The sequence below is a fragment of the Molossus molossus genome, unplaced genomic scaffold (assembly GCF_014108415.1).
Source record: "Molossus molossus isolate mMolMol1 unplaced genomic scaffold, mMolMol1.p scaffold_m16_p_20, whole genome shotgun sequence".
Taxonomy (NCBI): Eukaryota; Metazoa; Chordata; class Mammalia; order Chiroptera; family Molossidae; genus Molossus; species Molossus molossus.
In genome coordinates this window covers 27,871,847-27,892,572 of record NW_023425356.1, presented here as the reverse complement: position 1 = coordinate 27,892,572, position 20,726 = coordinate 27,871,847, and the positions used below count along the sequence as shown (strand labels likewise).

Genomic DNA, 20,726 nt, shown 5'->3' with positions numbered 1-20,726 from the left:
AATGCAATGAACACAGTTTCACACAATACAATACACAGATGATACATCATAGAATTGTTCACTTGAAACCTTATTAGCCAACGTCACCCTAATAAATTTAATTTTAAAAATATAAAAAACATCCCAGCCAGTGTGGCTCAGTGGATTGTTGTCCCATGAACTGAGAGGTTCTGGTTCTATTCCTAGTCAGAGCACATGCCCATGCTCTGGGCTCCATCCCCAGTATGGGGAGTGCAGGAGGCAGCCAATTGATGTTTCTTTCTCACATGGATGTTGCTATCTCTCCCTCCCTTCCTTTCTCTATTTAAAATCAATAAACACACACACACACACACACACACACACACACACACACACACACACATATAAAACACTCTTAGCTCATTGACTATATAAAAGCAAGTGACAAACTGGATCTGGCCCATGGACTATGGTTTGTCAATCCCTAAAGTAGATGATTCAAATAGTGTAATGGTCACTAAAATATCTATTTCATGTAACACAGCTTTTGCTTTTCTGTTTTATTTCACGAGGTAATTAATGTTTTTCCTTTCAGAGACACCAAAGGTGTGAGTGAGGAGACGCTGAAGGAGTTTGACACGACCTATAAGTGAGTATCACTTCATTTCAGACCATTCAGAATAAATTTCCAAATAACATTTTTCCCTTCAGTGTGGCTTGTTAGGATCTTAAATGAAGATCTAGATATGTGATGTAGCTTCAAGTTGTAGCTTGTAATATGTCTTTAAGATTCCTGCACTTTAGAAAATACATTTTTTCAATGTTCAACATTTTATCTTTCTTCCTCCATCCGTTAGGATTTTACAAAGCATAGAAACACAAGCAAGCTCTCCATTCAATTCTCTGATAAGAATATGCCATGTTAGCCTTGGCCAGTTTGGCTCAGTAGTTAGAGCGGAACAAAGAATCGCAAGTTCGATTCTGGTTGAGGGCACGTACCTCGGTTGCAGTTCAGTCCCCAGCCCTGTTGGGGTCGTGTGGGAGGCAGCCAATTGATGGGTCTCCCACACATTGATGTCTCTCCCCCTGCTCCCACCACCCCATCCACTCTATCTGAAGATAAATGGAAAAGTGTCCTCAGATAAGGATTTTTTTAAAAAAAGAAAAAAGATTATGCCATGTTAGTAACACTTTAGCTGATGCAACAAAATTGTTTTTTTCTGTTGTAATATGATTATTGAATTTGATAAAATGTTTTTATTCTATAGACACTTTGATGAGCACTTGACAGGGCGCTTGAGTCACAAAGATTTCCGGTCCTGCCTGAGAGGACTCAATTACTACTTGCCCATGGTGGAGGAGGGTGAACCGGAGCCCACCTTTGAGAGATTTCTGAATGCTGTCGATCCAGGGAGGTAGGAGGAAGACTAAGGGCCATACCATACCAGGGAATGTGACTTGGTGGGACAAGCACAAATAGTAAAATAATCCATAAGACATGAACTCATCTTGAGAGTAGGAAGATACAGACTACAGTAAATGAATTGGGCAGCTTTTGGTGCCCTTTCAGGATTTGCCCAGAAGTTCATGGCACTCACTCTAACTCAGTCACTAGCTTGCAGTTTGACCGCTTCCTGGTTTATGTTTGACATGACTTTCAGTTGGTTCTGAGAATGGAACTCGAGGGAAGAGTCCCTTCATGAGCATAATGCCTTAAGGAGAGGATGACTAACTTGTGGGAGTGGGGGTGTTGTATGCCAGTGACGGTGAAGTAGAATCATAGAGGTATTACATGATGTTAGGGACTAATTCTTTCTAATACCAACACCAAAGAAGACCAGAAAGAGAGGTCTTAAACTCAACTTGAAGAGCTTGAGGTACCTAGATACAGGGTACTGGTGCCAGTGGAAAATTCTGAAATGCTATATAGTTTGTCAGGCTAAAAGACTCATGTGAAAACAGAGGCTGGAATGTAGGAAACTGTTTAATTGGCTGTGAGGGGATGAAAAAGAGGGTCAAATAGATCATAATCTTAGCTGAGCTGGAAGAGGCACTTGGAAAATCCAGCTTCCCTGGGTCTCTGAGACACTGAGTAGAATGAGAAAGTGACCTGTTTTCTTCTCTGAGTTGAGAGGGCACAATTCCTGATCCATTTATCCAACAGGAAGGGCTATGTCTCAATGGAAGACTATACAGCATTCCTAATTAGCAAGGAATCAGAGAACATCAAATCCAGTGATGAAATAGAACATGGTTTCCAGGCCTTGGCAGAGGGCAAGGCCTATATTACCAAAGAGGACATGAAGCAGGTAAGATTCCATTTGCATCTACCTTCATTATATTCTCATAATCATCTAGATTTTGCTCATCTCAGGCCACTAGTAGACTACTACCCTATTCCCCACCTCTTTGTTTTTTTTTCCAGATATCATGTTTCTCTAAATGTCATTTGCTTTGATCACCATTTCATGTTGTGATCAAAACACTAGTGATTATCAGGGTCAATCCCAAACCTGAAACTTAGTTTTCAAGAATATTTTATCCCATTTATTTAATAAGCCAAATTTAGGGAATGGGATCAGTGTAGTCAAAGGGACATGGAACTCTTCAGATAAGAGCTGAGTGAGGAAATTGTTCATCTTATTCATTAGAAAGTATGAATTAATGTGAAAAGTATGTGATATGAAGTGCTGGCTTTCTCTTCTCAAGTTCCTCCACTCCCTGAGTTTAGGGAATATTGAAATCCCAAGGAACCAGTTGTTTTGAATTCCTGTCACTGTATCTTTTTATTTTATGTTTCAGGCTCTAACCCCAGAACAAGTGTCATTCTGTGCCTCACATATGCAGCAGTACGTGGACCCACGGGGCCAAAGCCACCACGCTGGCTATGACTATGTTGGCTTCACCAACTCCTACTTTGGCAACTGAAAGCAGCTCTTACTAGATCATATAAAGTCTTGCTGTGATGGGAAGTACTGGGGAACGAAAGTAACAGGTGAATACGGAGAGTAGGAAGATAGTAGTGTGTGTGTATGACATTTAATCCAGGACCTTAAAAAAAGACACAAACAAACAAAAAAAGCCTTTGGAGATACAAGGCATTAATAGAGTGGGGAAGAGGAGACCGGGGGCTTATTTTGTATGAAATTAATCCCTACTGATGGGTGCCAAGTTCTCTCTTTTTAAAAATGAATAAATAAATAAATTTATTAGAGTGACATTGGTTAATAAAAATATATAAACTTCAAGTATACTTTTCTATGACATATCATTTACATCTCACATTGTATGGCCATGACCCAACGTTAAATCTTGCATCACCATACATTGAACCCCTTTACCTTTTACAAACCCATGCCACCCCCTTCCCTCTGGTAACCACAATACTGTTGTCTGTATTGTTCATTTATTTCAGTTTCATATTCCACATGTGAAATCACATGGTTCTTGACTTATTTTCTCTGAAGTATTTCACTTAGAATGATATTCTCAAAATCTTTTCATGCTGTGGCAAATGGCAGTATGCAATTTTTTCTTATAAATGTAGTATGTGTGTGTGTGTGTGTGTGTGTGTGTGTGTGTATAATGACATATATAATGGAATACTACTCAGCCAAGTTCTTTTTTTTTTTTTTTTGAGAGCTGTACTCTAGGTATTGGTTTTTTTTTTTATTAATTAATTTTTGTTACAGATGTTTCTCCTTTTTCCCCCACTGATTCCCCCCTTCCCCTCCCTCCCTGCCCTTTCCCCAGTTTGTTGTCCATGTCCACTGTTCATGCATATATGCATATAAGTTCTGTGGTTTATCTCTCCCCCACCACCCCCCTCTTTAGGGGATTGTCAGTCTGTACCCCACTTCCGCGTCTCTGGAACTACCCCATTCCTCAGACTGTTATGTTCATTATATTCCACAAATAAGTGCGATCATATGAAACTTGTCTTTCTCTGTTTTCAGCCAAGTTCTCTATTTTTTTATTTGTTGGGTTCTACATATATCTTTCTAAAATTTTTATGAAATTTATTGTGGTGAACAATGGTTAATAAAATTATATGGGATTCAAATGTATAATACACCATCTGTGGGTTCACCATGCAAAGTTAAGTCTCCTTCTGTACCACTTATCCCCCCTTTACCTTTGTCTAACTGCCCCTACCCACCTTCCCCTCTGGTAATCACCATACTATTATCTGTGTCTATGAGTTGTTGTTTGTTGTTGTTTAATCCCTCTACCTTTTTCACCCAGCCCCCTATGCTCCCTCCGCTCAGACAGCTGCCTGTTCTCTGTATAAGTCTTTTTCTATTTTGTTTGTTTTATTCATTAGATTTCACATGTAGATAAAATCATATGGTGTTTCTCTTGGTGTAACAGGGTTATGTACTTAACATAATACTCTCCAGGTCAATCCATGCTGTCGTAAAAGGTAAGATTTCCTTCTTTTCTATGGCCATGCAGTTTTCCATTGTGTAAATGTACCACAGTTTTTTTTATCTACTCTTCTACTGATGAGCACTTGGGCTGTTTCCAGATCTTGACTATTTAGTCACCAGGTAGGAGTGAATAGTGTTCCCCAGATTGATATAGGTTCAAACTCGGTGCCAGTGCTGAGTCTGAGGCCACTCAACAAAAGTCCCAGCGTGTACCAAGTCCGGCTGCCACGGACCAGTGCTTACAGACCATTGTGGTAAGGGGCGTCTCAGGGCATTGTCAGGGAGGGCCTGCAGACTTTATTAGGCCCCAACACTCCAAGATTTGACCATGTGAAGCGAGGCATTGCACCGTTGGGTGTGAGAGGGAAAAAATGGCCCCTGTTCTAGAGCCAGGCAACTCAGTCTGTCACAGATTGTGCCAGGATCTCCTGGACAACATGAGCCTAGCAAGGCAGGGCACCATGAGTCAGGAGGGTGCAGTTCCTAGATCTCCCAGGAGGGTGATGCCCTGTCAGGCTTGGAGGAAATGGAAACCTCCTTAGGGCCACACAAATCAGTCTGTCTCAGATTCTGCCAAGCCTTCCTGGGAAGCTGAATTTAGCAGGGTGGGGTTGCCAGGAGTTGGGAAGGTAGAGCCCCTGGGAGTCTGGAGGGTGGGGCTAGTTGATGATTTGTGAGTATAGGCAGGGTTCGGGCTCATGGTAAGGTGTGGAGCTCCCCACTGCAGAGCCACATAACTCAGTCACTGACACCCCAAGCCTGCCCAGACCTTTACATCCACTCTGGGCAGTTGACTTTGCAGGGCATGATCTCCAAGGTCAGGGCAATAGGGAGTTTGGAAGGTGGGCTCTTGCATTTTTCCAGGCTGATGCCTTAAAGAGGGGGATGCTCCATCCAAGAAAGAAGCGTCTGTAGTGTAGGAGAATGACTCAGCACAGGGATCTGGTGGCTGTCCCTTCAGCTTTTCTGCTAGAGCCACAAACCCCAGTCTCTCCTCACAGGACCCTAGTCCACTCTGCCTTCCCTTTCCAGAGCCCAGGGTAAGTGGCTGCAAAGGAGATTTCGAGTGCTGCACATTTAAGAAGACACCTGTGTCTCTAGCAGATTTCCGTCTCTCTCTGGCAGACAGAATCTCTGCTGATTTTCACAGCCAGATATTATATAGGTGTCTCTTTCTGGCTCTGTTGCTCTGGGCTTGGGAGGCCAGGATGGGGCTGAGACTCCATGCCTCTCAGTGGGAACCTTTGCTGCTGAGATGTCTCTCTGGAATCTCAGCTGCCCCCTGAGGGAGCAGGGTCAGCCCTTTGCACATCTAAGCCCTTCCTACCAGTCTCAGTATGGCTTCTTTTGGTTTGTTTGTTTGTTGTTGTTGTTTGTTTTTGATAGACTGGAAGGGAGGGAAGGAGAGAAAGAGAGAGAGCGAGACATCAATGTCTCCACATCGATTGGGTGCCTCCTGCATGGCCCTGGGGCTGGGGATCAAATCTGCACCCAGGTAAGTGCCCTTGACAAGGAATTGAACCTGCAACCCTTGGGTCTGCAAGCCAATGCTCTAATGCTGAACAAAACTGTTGGGGCAGTGTGGCTTCTTTTGTAAATATTTGGTATAATATACATATATATAAGACTTCTGTTCAACTCATCTTCAGCTGGTTATTTAGATTGATTGTTCTATATTTAAATATTTTTCATATTGATTTTTAGAGAGAGAGAAAGGGAGAGGGAGAGAGAGATAGAAACATCGATGAGAGAGACATATCGATCAGCTGCCTCCTGCACATCCCCCTCTGTAGATTGAGCCCACAACCAGGGCATGTGCCCTGACCAGGAATCAAACCAGTGACCTCTTGGTCCATGGGTCATTGCTCAACCACTGAGCCACACTGGCTGGGAGATTGTTCTATGTGTTAGTTGTAATTTCAGTTTGGTCCTGGAAGGAGGTAAGTGTAACGTCCAACTACTATGTAGCCACATAAATATATCTTTATTACTTTGTTTTGTTCTGATTATAAAATAAAATATTTTTATCAAGCCCAGCTGGTGTGGCTCATCTCCCTCTCTCTATTTCTATCTTTCTCCCCCTCTTCCTTCCTCTCTCTCTAAAATCAATAAAGAAAAAAGTTAAAAATTAAAATAAGTAAATATAGACAGCCAAAGAAAAAAATCTTTTAATATATACTTTTATTAAAATTTTGTTAGTATTTTATTAGCGCAATATGAAATAAAATGCTACTGACTCACCTGGGTTTCTGTACTACTGAGAATTGTACTATCATCTAAATATGGCCGTGCCAGTGTGGCTCAGTGGTTGAGCATCGACCCATGCACCAAGAGGTTGCTGGTTCAGTTCCTGGTCAGGGCACATGCCCAGGTTGTGGGCCAAATCCCCAGTGGGGGCATGCAGGTGGCAGCCAATTGATGTTCTCTGGTGTGGCTCATCTCCCTCTCTCTGTTTCTATCTTTCTCTTCCTCTCCCTTCCTCTCTCTCTAAAATCAATAAAGAAAAAAGTTAAAAATTAAAATGAGTCAATATGGACAGCTAATTATGCTATGAATAAGGACCATGAAAGAGTTGAAAAATAAAATCCAAGATGATTTCTCTTGAGTTTAGGAATGTGTTTAAATTTTTACAATGAAAATATTTGATAGACTGAGGAATCCTGATAGTTTAGTCTATAAAATGGAACTACACACTGAAGACCAGCATTGCACCCATTTTTTTCTTAATCTGTCCCTTTTTCAATACTTTTGCATTAGAATGAACGTTATTACCCTCAGATTGGCAAAATTCCAGCATAAAAGAGATTCCTTTGGTCCTCCATGTACCCAAATTTCCTCTTCAATTCTAATGTGATAAAAAGAATATTTTTTATTTATTTTAATCTCTGATCAGAGCAAGGGTCAGTAGAATTATTTATAAAATTAATAATTAAAACAACAACAAGAGAGGTAGTCATGTCTCCAAGAATTTTCAGCCAGTTTTGGTCTGAACAAGTTCAAATGATGACATTCTGTACTGACTTTTAAAAGTTGATGGTGTTGCTCGGCCAGTGTGGCTCAGTGGTTGAGCATCAACCCAGGCACCAAGAGATTTCCAGTTTGATCCCTGGTCAGGGCACATGCCCAGGTTGTGGGCAAGATCCCCAATGAGGGGCATGCAGGAAGTCACCAATTGATGTTCTCTCTCATTGATGTTTCTATTTCTCTCTCTCCTTTCCTCTCTCTCTAAAAAAATCAATAAAGAAAAAAAATAAAAATAAAAGTTGATGGCGTTGCCCAGTATTATAGCTCTGTGGATTGAGCATCATCCAATGGTTTGATTCCCAGTCAGGGCACATGCCCTAGGTTGCAGACTCGATCCCCAGTGGGGGGTGTACAGGAGGCAGCCAATAGGTGTTTCTCACTCACATCGATGTTTCTATCTCTGTCTCTTTTCCTCTCTAAAAAAAAAAAATCAATAAAAACATATTTAATAAATAAATAAAGTTGATGGTGTCATTTGGTGGTGAGAATTCTTAGGTCATTTTTTTTTTTTTTTTTTGCTTTGTGTGAATCTTCTATTATCCTGCATGCCTAGCCACGTGCATTGCCACTTGAATACCATCTTAAGTCTCAATTTCATCCTCTGTTGAGAAATTAGTACTTCCTTAAGAATAAATCCTCTAATGGAAGCTGTTTAAATGAATTTTGGTCAAAACTAAAAAGCTATGTTGTCTAATAATAATATTTAAATGTTTTTACTGATTTTATGAAACCATATTATTATTTTACTTATTTAAATTAATTTATTGGGTGGACATAGACAACAATGCTGGGGGGGGGCAGGATGGGGAGGAGGGTGTCTAGGGGGCAAAAGGAAAGACATCTGTAACAAAAATTGCAAAAAAATATATAATTCTTTAGAGAAACTGCAAAAAAAAAAATACATTTATTGGGGTGACAAGGTTAAAAGATTATAAAGATTTCAAGTGTACAATTCTATGACATGTAATATGTATATATCATTGTGTGCCCATCACCCAAAGTCAAATCTTCTTCTATAACCACATATTTGACCCCCTTTACCCATTACTATCTCAACCCACTTCCTTCTGGTAACCTGCTTACTGTGGTCTGTGTCCACTTGTTTTTGTTTGTTTGTTTTCCCTGTTTATTTGTTGCTTTCATTTTATATTTCACACATGAGTGAAATCATATGGTTGTTGACCTTTTTTGTTTGATTTATTTCTCTTAGCATAATAGTCTCAAGATCCATCCATGTTGACACAAATGGCAGTGTTTTATCTTTTCTTATGGCTGAGTAATATTCCATTATATATATATACCATATCTTCTTTATTCAGTCATCTAGCAAAGGACACTGCAGTGGGTTTCTATGTCTTGACCACCATGAATAATGCTGCAGTAAACATAGGGGTGCATGTTTCTTCATGAATAAATATTTTCAAATTTTTCAGGTAGATACCCAGAAGAGGGATTTCTGGGTCATATGCTAACTCTACTCTTAATTTTTTAAGGAGCCTTCATACTGTTTTTCATACTAAAATGAGGTTCTTTTTTGTTTCTTCACATCTCCAACACTTGTTATTATTTGTCTTGTTGATAACAGGTATCTAATTGCTGTTTTCATTTGCATTCTCCTAATAGCCAGTGACGTTGAGCATCTCTTCATAGGTCAGTTGGCCATTTGTTCTTGGGAGAAGTGTTATTGACTTTTGCTTAAATATTTGTATACTATAAAATATGACAATCAAAAAGTACAGTATAGGGCAAAAATGTTCTTAAATGTCTAAATTGTCTACTTATGAGTTGCCAAAAATGGTTACAGCTGAAAAAAAAAAAAAAGAAAAACCCAATAGGCCATCAAAATAAATATTATTTAATGTCACACTTATAACACATGGAGAATCTAAAAAACATGTGTGCAGGTAATAACCAAAGTCAAAGGTGAGCATGGTTTCATTCTTCCCCCAACACCTGCCAAGCTTCTCCAAGGCCTAAATAAGATTATTATAAATGATGGGTCAAGAAATGTTCTTTTAGGCAAGGGATGATTGCCACCATCTTATAAAAGAGACTGGGTAATATAAAGGCTAGAGAAGATAATATTGATCTGAAAAATCAACAAAATGCCATAAGAAGATGGCACTGTCAGAGTTACATACAGATTCTTCTGAAATCAGATTTTAGCCACCTGTGCACCCAAGCCAAAAATGGTAATATTGGAATCAGTATACATAATTTTGTTGGGGACTATAAATATTAAATTTATAATATAACAATTAGAACTTGAATCAAATTTACATCTTCACTTTAGTGTTAAGTTCCTTATAATTTATATTCATCTTTTCTTGACCTTCTGTTTACTTACTATAAATTGGAATTCCTGACTTATATTTACTAATTATCTACTAATTGGAGCCTGCCTCTGAGCCTGTCATATGGCTATATCTGTGATTTTCTTTCATGATTTCTATTGTTAGGTTGGAACTTCAAAACTCTTTTTTTTGTTTTATTACTTTTTTTTTCTTTATTGGTTTTTAGAGAGAGAGGAAGGAAGAGGGAGAGAGAGAGAAACATCGATGAGAGAGAACACTGTTTGGCCACCTCCTGCATGTCCCCCACTGGGAATTGGGCCCCACAACCTGGGCATGTGCCCTGACTGGGAGTTGAACTGGCGACCTCTTGGTGCATGGGTCAATGTTCAACCACTGAGCCACATCAGCCAGGCAAAACTCTTCCACTCTTAACAGAACAATTCTTTTTGCTTTTTATGGACCTGTTTGATGACAAACATTTGCCTGGGAGTCATCTTATTCTTGTTTCCTAGAGCTTGACCATTTCCCATCACTAATTCTCTCAAGTTGCTGAATCTAGATTTACATTGCTCTCTTTTGCAGTCAGACACTGTGCCAAGTAACTGCATTTTACACTTCTTTGTCAGGTTATATTATAAAATATAAGATGCTGGACACTGCTGATTCTGGCTTCTGCCAACATCAACTAGGCAACAAACATGGCAGCCTAATGTGATGCTGTCTAGAAACTCCAAATAATAATAGATGGTTATATTGAGTGCCTTGTATATGGCAGGCTCTCATCTAAAGACTTTATTTTAATCTTCACCAAAATAAACAAAAAAAAACCTATACAAATAGCTACTGTTAACATTTCATTTTACAATTGAGAAAATGTAAGCACAGAACTGTTAAGAAACTTGTTCTAGGTCAAACATCTAAAAAGTGGCAAAATTAGGCTTTAATCTCAGAAGTCTGACTCCTGAGCCACTGGTCTTATTTGGCTCTTTAAAGAACCATGAGTTGGGCATATGTGGTCATGTTTACATCAAGGGGACTTCTGCTTCGCTGTGTATGCATGTGTGTGTGTTTATGTGTGTACCAAAAAAGAGGATTTTCTTTTGAAGCACATTGTCACATTCTTAATCAAGGGAGGGAATTTTAATCACCTAGGGAAATTTTGTAAACTCTTTCTGCCTGTCCCTGCCCCGGAGCAATTGTGACAATGTCTATGGCAGCGGTTCTCAACCTGTGGGTCGTGACCCCTTTGTGGGTCAAATGTGCCTTTCACAGGGGTCATCTAAGACCATAAGAAAACACATATTTCTGATGGTGATTTATAACAGCAGCAAATTAGTTTGGAAGTAGCAACAAAAATAATTTTTGGTTGGAGGTCACCACAACACAAGGAACTGTATTAAAGGGTTGCAGCATTAGGAAGGTTGAGAACCACTGGTCTACAGTGATAACTCCTAGACACATCTTTTGTGAAAAAATCCCCCCAAGTGACTTTTACATGCTTTCTTACTTAAGATTACTACTTAGCAATTCTTGGAATATTTGTACTCACCCTTGCTTAGTGTGCATTTAGTGAATGCTAGATAAGTCAGTAGATTTTGAAAATAAAATTTCTCAGACAGTCTTAGGGCAACGGGCAGTTTATTTCCAGCTTATAGTAGAAAGGATTCTAGAGCACATGGCATTTCTCCCTAGACCAACGCCCTTTCTGCCATCTGACTAATTTTTCTACTTCTCTACAATCTGTTCTCTTCTCTGGGACCTAGCTTCCTTCCTTCCAAATTTGGTTTCCACCAAGTTCTAACTAGGGAAAGTGTTTCTCCCCTGAGAGAATGGATAATTATGAATTTCTATATGAAAAAAAATATCTTCCCAATAAGTTCTTCCTTCCCTCTCAACTATTACTCAATTTTCAACCATTACTGAATCATGTGAATACCACATTTTCTAAATCTCTTATGTTTGTAATTTTCTTGTTTCCATGTTCGTGCCTTTCTTCAGGATGATGTCAATACATTTCTTACTGCTTTCCTTCATTTTACCCCTACTGAGATCTATGATATACACTTTTGCTGGGTTAATCTTCCTCAGTCACTTTCCAGATGCCATTCTACCCTTTGCTCACTGAGGAGCACGTCCGAAGCAAAGTATTCAAACTGCTGTCCACAAAGAAGTCTTAACATCTTCTATGAGACATGTTTAGTCCCTCTGGACCCTCTAATACAGGCCAATATTGTCTTGCCACTGACACTTGAGTTATTCTGTTCTCTCTTCTTAGAATATACTTTTTCCCACTCACTGCATTTAAAATTCACTCATCCTTTAGGAACACATTTAAGCACTACCTTCATCACAAAGTCTCTGATTCTCCACTGAGAATAACCACTCCCTAAACTAAAACCTAGTATTCCCTTTTCTTTGCACATTATCAATAGTAGCAGCTGACATTTATTGGGAAATTATTATTATCCAGGTATTGTGCTGAAATCTTTACATGTGTGATCCTGTTGAGTCAGCAAAGCAAAGCCATTAAGCTGTAACCATTTTACAGATGAGGAGACTGAAGCTGAGAAAAGTTAAGTAATTTATCCAGGGTCACACAGTCAGTTGCAGAACCTGTATGCAAACTCTTACCTGATAGCATTCTTATCCCTAAGAATGTCTGGCACTATGTGTGACATTGTAGGTGGAAGGTGAACAGGCACAATATTGGGTCCCACTACAGATTCTACAGGACCATATACATGCTAGAGAGTGACCCAAAGGACGAGGTCTTTGACAACCAAAACAATCTACCCAAGTAGGAGAGTCAATTAAAAGAAAGAAGGTAGAGAGGACACTATATACAAAGATGCAGGATACCCAATGAGACAATGATAAAATAATCTACCTTCTCATTTAGCAGTGCATTCAAACTGATCTGTCAAACTGATATTCACTGAGCTTCAGATCTTTGAAAAACAATTATAGGTCTAATAATCTAATTATGTAACAATTTTAGAAATCTCTATAGAATCCCTGATAGGGCTCCATCCAGCTCTGCTTTGAACTTGAGCACTCCAAACTTTCCTCATCTTTTTCAGATTATAAAATCCTTTTGTGCATGTGTACGGTTTTACTTTTGTATCTGTCTTTTAAATTTTTTATTTTCAGTTTGCATTAAATATTATTTTGTATAAGTTTCAGGTGTACAGCATTGGGTTTCAGTAACTAAAGGTGGTATCTTTGAGGCTGAAAGTGAACATTCAGATTCTGAGCTCATCCTCCTGCAGGCCTGGGCTATGTTCAGGAGGTAGGTGGAATTCTCCCAGGGGCTCGAGGGTAGGGCAGCTTTGGTGTGAGGCCCTGAATACCTGGCTCATTGGCCTAGGTTCCTTGTATATGTCCAGCCTATGCAAAAGAGATGATCCCATTGGTGTAGTCTTCATCCTTTACCCAGCAATCTGCCTTGGAAAACATTTATCAGAGCTGTCTTCACAGCCCGATTCCTCAGACTATAAACAATAGGGTTGAGGAGAGGAGTTACCACAGTATAAGTGACAGAAATAAGCTGATCCCGCTCGAGAGAGTAATTGGCTTTGGGCCTCAAGTACATGAAGGACGCACAGCCATAGTGAACTATGACCACTGTGAGGTGTGAGGCACAGGTGGAAAAGGCCTTCTTCCGTCCTTTAATTGAAGGGATCCTTAGTATTGCAAGTAGGATATAGACGTAGGAGATGGTGATGAAGAATAAGGATACCAGGAGGACCAGCAAGCTGAGGATGAAGATCCCCAGCTCACTCAGGCCTGTATCCCCACAAGCCAGGCTTAGCACTGGTGGAGTGTCACAGAAAAAGTGCTGGATCTCATGGGAGCTGCAAAATGGGAGGTGAAAAATGACCAGTGTCATTCCCAGCCCAAAGAGGTAACCATTCAGGAAGGAAATGCCAACCAGCTGGGCACAAAGGGTAGGATTTATGCGACTGTCATAGTGCAGTGGTGCACAGATGGCCACATATCTGTCAAAGCCCATGACAGCCAGAAGGAAGCAATTGGTACAAGCCCACGAGGCAGAGAAGAACATCTGGGCAGCACAGCCCACATAAGAGATGCTTTGGTCTCCCATGATCAGGCCAGAGAGCATTCTGGGGATGATGCCCAAGGTGTAGCAGGTCTCAGAGAAAGATAGAAAAGAAAGGAATAGGTACATGGGGGTGTGAAGATGGCTATCCAGCCTGATGACTATGATAATGAAGACATTGCTGGTCAGAGTGACAAGATACAGGCAGAGGAACAACACAAAGAGCAAGAGTTGCAGCTCCCCAAAGCTGGAGAAGCCCAGGAAGATAAAGCCCCTCCAGGAGGTTGCATTGGTCTGCCCCATGCTGAGTGACATCCTTGGCAGATGTGTTGATTCTTTTCACCTTGCTAGTAGATGCCTATTTTCTTTTGAAGGCAGGATGACTTGGATTGTCATTTTGTGTGTGCCTGTTGTAACTTGAAAATGAAGTTCTGATTTAGATAGCAACTAAACTTCAGAAAGGTACTTGTTACATTAGATACACAGATTCATGGACCCATTCTCACAGGCACATATGTGCATAGAGACATAGAAAGATACACAGCATGCACACACACACACACATGCAAACACATACATAACTACACATATGCAGACACATATATACATACATACCACATACAAAACACTCACACATAATTATACACATGTCACACATTCAAAACTATGCATTGCATTACACATTTACCAATTATGACCATATCCATAAATATGTAGGTCATTCAAATGTGTTATAAATGCATATATATTCAGATAGCACATACATATGTAGAATTACACAACCACACATTTATTCATACTAACATCAGGCATACACTGACACATAAAAATACACATATGGACACTTGCACATTTCCTGTAAGAATTTGAGGTGAGGTGGCTTGAGAAATATAATTTTTTTATCCTCCCCTGAAGACATTTTTGCATTTATCTTCAGATAAAGCAGGAGGAAGAGAGGGAGGAAGAGCGAGAGAAACATCGATGTGGCAGAGACACATCGAGTGGTTGCCACCCACACAACCCCAACCAGGGCGGGGCACACTGCAACCGAGGTACTTGCCCTTAGTGGAACCGAACCCGGGACTTTCCAATCCGCAGGCCGACGCTCCAACCACTGAGCCAAACCGGCCAGGGCAAGAGAAATATAATTTTATAGATCAGGCAACAAACCAATAGGATGAAGTGACTTTCTCAAATTCACACAGAGGCAAAACTAGAGAAAAAGTGTCTTTTGTCCTAATCTAACATTATTTTCCCAAAACTTGATGACTCTTTTTAGACACTAAAGGATGCTCACTAACATGAATACAAAATAAGAAACATCTTGCTCAACAATAATCCCCCGTGTTTATACTTTCCCTACCCTCAGCTCTTTCACATGTGAGCCTATGCTAATCACTGAAGGAAGAATCAGGGCTCAAGGCAAGTTGTGTACCCTCGGCCCAAAGATCAGCCTCAAGGCTCCACCATCTCAGAAAAATCCACTATGAACCAAGGTATGGGAAAGATTGAGCAAGGGAAGTTTCTCCACTCACCTGAAGAGGCTTACAGTGAGGGAAGGTCTTGCTTTTTAGCTGCCACGCACTAACTGTCCCCTAGTAGGCCTACCTACAGGAGAGAGAACCTGAAATCCATCCCAGAAACTCTTATTCTGAACAAAGAGTGATGTTCCCAAATGAAACTAGTAAATATTCTTTTATACCCCTAGCCCCAGGTGGTGAATCATATCTGTTTCTGTCAAAACAATTCTCTCTCTGAGGGTATCTCAGTCCCAGTGGGTGCTGTTTCAGGAAGCACATCTAATTGTGCTTGTCATTAGCTGGGGATATTTTTTTAATGGGAAAGCAAAAAAGAAAATAAACCAAAAGATACTAGGATCATGATTCAAACTAAATACACACATACACACACACACACACACACACACACACACAAAATGCTAAATATTATATTAATTATTTTTACACATTAAATCTCTTTTACAACTTACAATTGTCATGTAACAAAGTGTTAATAGTTGTATTTTATAGAAGGGAAACTGAGGCTGATAGAGTTTAAGTGACCAGTCCACAATCATAGAACTCAAGATTTATGCTTCTAAATTCACACTATAAAATGCCTAGAATTCATTTTTCTCATACTATTGTTTTAAGAGCTTGAGGTCATCATTTCTGATTTGTTTCCAGTTTCAAAATTACACACATATTCATATTCACATATTAAAGAATATGTTGATTCCCCATAGGTTCAATTTATTTCTGTATCCTCATCTATCTACTACACTTCTCTCAAGCACATCTTTTTTAAAGAAACTTTACCTTATTTTCATATTTTTTTTCTTTTTTCCAAAATACTATAATGTCTTTACCCAGATTTCCAGTCTGCTTTTGATCACTCAGACTGTCCTGAAACCTGAAAATGTCCAGAAAGTTCATCAAGGTTAATCACTGTATCTAACTCTTAACTCTCAACATGTATTTTTCACTAATACACAAATAGTGCAAATATTTGCATCTCCAATGTACATTTTCACTCATTCACTATCCAGTGGAAACTATGATAATTATTAACATGTGTTCAATGCCTGACATTTTAGTAACATTATTATTTGAATTTAACATTACAATATTTAAGGATTATAGAACCCAAGTAAAATGGAATCACTTATGCCAGGAATAAAATAAGACAGTTCAATGCATGGGCATTGAAGAAAACTAACTTAACCTTACAGGAATTACAGCTCTTCTCAGAAATCAGCAGAACACATCAGCCAATCTCTTAACTTCTTTGCTCCCCTGACTCAGCTACCCTGATCCAAATAAGGAAAAATATCACTAGACAACTAATAAGCTAAAACAAACAAACAAACAAACAAACAAAACATATATAATAACTTCTGGCCCTGGACACTTTGGCTCAGCGGTTAAAGTGTCAGCCAGCGAACCAATGAGTCACAGTTTTGATTCTGGTCAAGGGCATGTACCTCAGTTGCAGTTCATCCCCAGCCCTGGTTGGGGCCATGTGGGAGGCAACAAGTCAATGTGTCCCTCTCACAGTAATGTTTCTCTCCCTCCCTCTCTTCCTCTCTCTCCCTCCTACTCTATCTGAACAAAAAAAAAAAAAAAGGAAAAATATCCTCCGGTGAGGATTTTTAAAAAATCTGTGTTTGTTCCTTAAGAACCCTTTAGTGTGTAAGCAACTCAGAACTCATTGTTTCTATAGCCTTGAGTTTCCCAGCTTGCAAGTAAAAACTCTTGTAATAAATTCATCCTTCTGATTTTATTCAGTATACAGTTTGGTTTTGACAGGATTATTAATATTACCTCCAGGTTTCAAAAACTGAGGCATGGGGAAAAAATAACTTACTCAAGATGCAGCCAGCTTACTCAATATACACACAGTGGCAAATAAGCTCAAGAACTCATTCTCCTAACTACCATACTATTCCTAATATTCTGCACCAATCAGTAGAATCCAAAATATAAGGAAGATGTGGAGACTAGTATAACTATTGGCTTTATAGCTATTTTCCTTTTAGTATTATTTTATTTGTTGGTCTAGAGGGTACAACATGTATTTGAACATAATGTACTTAAACTTCATATTGAATTACTTCCAGTAAAGTATAGACATGTTTTAGTGGCATAGTTCCATTTATTGAAATCCAACAATTATTGTTAGAATTTTTAGACAGGCATACACTTTTTAAAAGAAATTAATAGAAAAGTTATGTGTGTGTATATTTTATATTTAATCATACATTTTTCCATTTTTAGTGCTCTTATTCTTTCCTGCATATCCAAGTTACCATAAGTTTCATTTTCTATCAGCCTGTAAAACATCCTACAGTGAGGATTTCCAGTCAAGACGGCGGCATCCATAAATGCAGTACTAGCCTCCTCCCACAACCACATCAAAATTACAACTAAACTACAGAACAAGCATCAGTCAGAACCACCTGACATCAAGCTGAATGGAAGTCCTACAACTACAAAATTAAAGAAGAAGCCACATCAAGACTGGTAGGAAAGGCAGAGGCGTAGATGAGCTGGTCCCACACCCACGTGTGGCAGATAAAAATCAGGAGGACACCTCGGCTGTGAAGGTCCTCCCTGAGGAGTGAGGGGTCCCCGTCCCACACCAGGTGCCCAGCTCAGGGTTTTAGTGCCAGGAAGAGAAGTCCCCATAACTTCTGGCTGTAAAACCAGCAGGAACTGAGGCTGAGGGAGGCTGAGGCTTCAGGAGACCTATGCAGTTCCTCTTAAAGGGCCCACGCACGAACTTACTCGGACTCTCTTTCTAGGCTCCAGCATTGGGAAGGTAGTTTGAAGGGCACCAGAGACATATGGGGAAGAACTTAATTGTTCAGCACTGGGGCAAGAATGGGAGGAAAAGCTTTTTCCTGGACAGACTTGCTGTGGGAGGCCATTGTTCCTTTGGTGAGCCCTTCCCTGGGGCAGCAGACTGATGCCATATCTGGGACTCCAGCAACCTGGCTCACACTGTTTGCCCCACCCTGGTGATTCCCTGAAGCCCTGCCCCACCCATCCTTTGGGCCCACCAAAGCTGTCTCCAGTGGTTTAACCATAGGATTGGTTTGTCTTGGATCCTGCTTCAGATTTTCCTAAAATCTCTCAAACAAGCAGCATCTGGTCTCAGTGAGCCCGATATCTCTCATTAAGTGGCCCCAGGCCTGGCACTAGAAGCAGCCAGCCTTGGTTCACAATTTGGCTTTTCCTGGGCACCTCCAAGCCCAGCATAAGAAGCAGCCATCTGCAGATCACTTTGTAGCTTATGCTGGGTGGCCCCGGATAGAACACAGGTAGAGGCTGACCTTGCCCCAGAGCCAGCACACACAGTGGACAGCTTCAGACTACATTGAAGCACAACCACCCAACCACCTCCACAGGTGACACATTCAATGAGCAGACTCAATGGGTACCAGAGCACTGCTGAAGTGGCCCCTACACTGTTGATCCTCCAAGGGAGTCAGAGGCCAGTGGTCAGTGGGCAGAGCCAGTCCTTGCAGCTGATCAGCCTAGGTAAATACCGCCCATTGACATGCCAACAGCAATCAAGACTGATTTACAATAAAAGGGTGTAAAGTCTACATGAAGAGTGCATCTTCAGGGCCCATCAGTGGTGATCAGGGAGGCTATGCCACTGGACCCTAAAGGACACCTACAACAATAGGCCACCCTACAAAACCTAGGAGACATAGCAACTCTACCAAATATATGGAAACAAACACATGGAAGCAACCAAAATGAGGAGAGAGAGAAACATCTCTCAAGGGGAAAAACAGAAAAAAATTCCAGGAAAGGAGCTAAACAAAATGGAGATAATCAATCAGATGCAGAGTTCAAAACACAGGTTATGAGATTGCTCAAGTGACTTATTGAGACCTTCAAGGAACTTAGTGAGACCTTCAAGGAACTTAATGAGAACTCCAAGGAACTTAGCGAGAATATCAACAACATAAAAAAGAACCAATCAGAAATGAAGGATGCACTAACTGAAATAAAGAATAATTTACAGGGAAGAGGAAGATGGCGGTGGGTCGGACCAAAGGGAGGGTGAGTGTGTGAGAGAGTGAGCTAGTGTGTGAGAGAGTTTGAGTGGATGTGAAGGTGCACAACCAAACTCCTGCAGTGCAGAGAGGCAGAGCAGAAGCTTCCTGTGCTGTGGACGGGAGCAGCCGGCTACCATGGTAAGCGGCTCTTCAGGGCTCTTCTCCCTGCGCCCCGGGGAGGTCCCACCATTTTGGAAGATCCCAGGTCTTCCCTGGGAGGAGGCAGTGGGAGCGGCTAAGGCCCAGCAGCCTGAGCCCACCAGCACACCTGGCACCAATAACCAGTGGACACTCTGTGTCAACACAGACTGGTGCACAGTAGTGGAGCTCCCAAGGTGCTGGTTGCAGAAGCCACAGACAGCCCGAAGCGCAGCACCATCCCCCATAGTAGCAGCCCTATCAGAGTTGAGATATATCACCAGCAACAGAGGCTGGAGGGCAGGCATCCATCCCCAGGCAATAGAAGCACAGACCAGCAGCTGAGACCCATCCCCCAAAACTATAGCAAAGCTGAGCAGGAGGTGAGCCCCACGGGGCAACAGCACTCCCCAGCCGCTAGCTGTGGGACTTGGGGCTCCACAGAGGCCTGTGTGGTCCAGCAGCTCACAAGTGCAGTGGGAAGCCTGAGCTCCAGGGAGACTGGTGTGATCCAGCTGCCCACCCACAGGAACTGCTGGGTGCTGAAACACCAGAGAGGCCTATGGGAACCAGCAGGGACTGTGCCATCCAATTACCTGCAGGACCTGTGGGGTGCTGAAGCACCAGAAAGGTCTGCATGGCCCAGCAGAGACTGTGCCATCTAGTTACCCACAGGACCTTTAGGGTACAGGTGCACCAGAGAGGCCTGTGTGACCCAGCTGCGTACAAGATAGGCTTAAAGGAGGTGAAAATAGAGGCGGAGTGAAGAAAAGCTACACAGACAAGCTCCCAGGAACAAATGGGAATTACAACTAAAATAAAGACAAACCCTCAGAAAAAAAGAAACAGAAAAGCAGCAGGAGAGGACCATATAACCAGGGACACTGGTAGGATCTGCAGAGGCACGAGGGGTGGCAGACTGGGAGCCCACGGACAGCAACAGTCTTAGATGTGAGTAGCACCTTTGGGGAATAAAGACCAAGCCTGCTCCACAGCCCAGAGAGCTGGGACAGAGCACTAAAATAGCCACAGCCACTCACCTGGGGGCTACTGCAGAGGGAGAGCAAACTGGGCTGGAACTCTGTGGGGACAACCAGGATTTGGAGGGCACTCAGAGTTTTGGCTGAGTTGCAGCCACAAAGGACGGTGGCCAGTGTGCTCCTTCCCAGAGCTGTGGGGAAAAGCAGCAGCCCCACCCTCCCCCCCACCCAGAGATTCAGCCTTTCCCAGGTGAGGCAAAGAAATGC

The 20,726-nt window shown here is 41.4% G+C and overlaps 2 protein-coding genes across 6 annotated transcripts in view; one reads left to right on the top strand and one right to left on the bottom strand.

Moving 5' to 3' along the window:
* Nucleotides 1-3,206, top strand: part of SPTA1 (spectrin alpha, erythrocytic 1) — a 102,508-nt gene extending 99,302 nt beyond the window's left edge. For 3 of the 5 annotated variants that reach the window (XM_036272692.1, XM_036272691.1, XM_036272690.1), the window contains 4 exons: nt 557-610; nt 1,230-1,376; nt 2,126-2,270; nt 2,764-3,205. In XM_036272692.1, the coding sequence (XP_036128585.1) occupies nt 557-610; nt 1,230-1,376; nt 2,126-2,270; nt 2,764-2,889 (472 nt within the window). In that variant the 3' untranslated portion in view covers nt 2,890-3,205. Of the gene's footprint in view, nt 1-556; nt 611-1,229; nt 1,377-2,125; nt 2,271-2,763 lie in introns of all 5 variants that reach the window. The other 2 variants (XM_036272693.1, XM_036272689.1) reach the window with 2 other exon arrangements.
* A 9,924-nt stretch (nt 3,207-13,130) lies between these two features.
* LOC118636901 (olfactory receptor 10Z1) lies at nt 13,131-14,072 on the bottom strand. The gene has a single exon (XM_036271830.1). It carries the CDS (start codon nt 14,070-14,072, stop codon nt 13,131-13,133), a length of 942 nt encoding a protein of 313 aa, XP_036127723.1.
* Nucleotides 14,073-20,726: the final 6,654 nt, after the last annotated feature.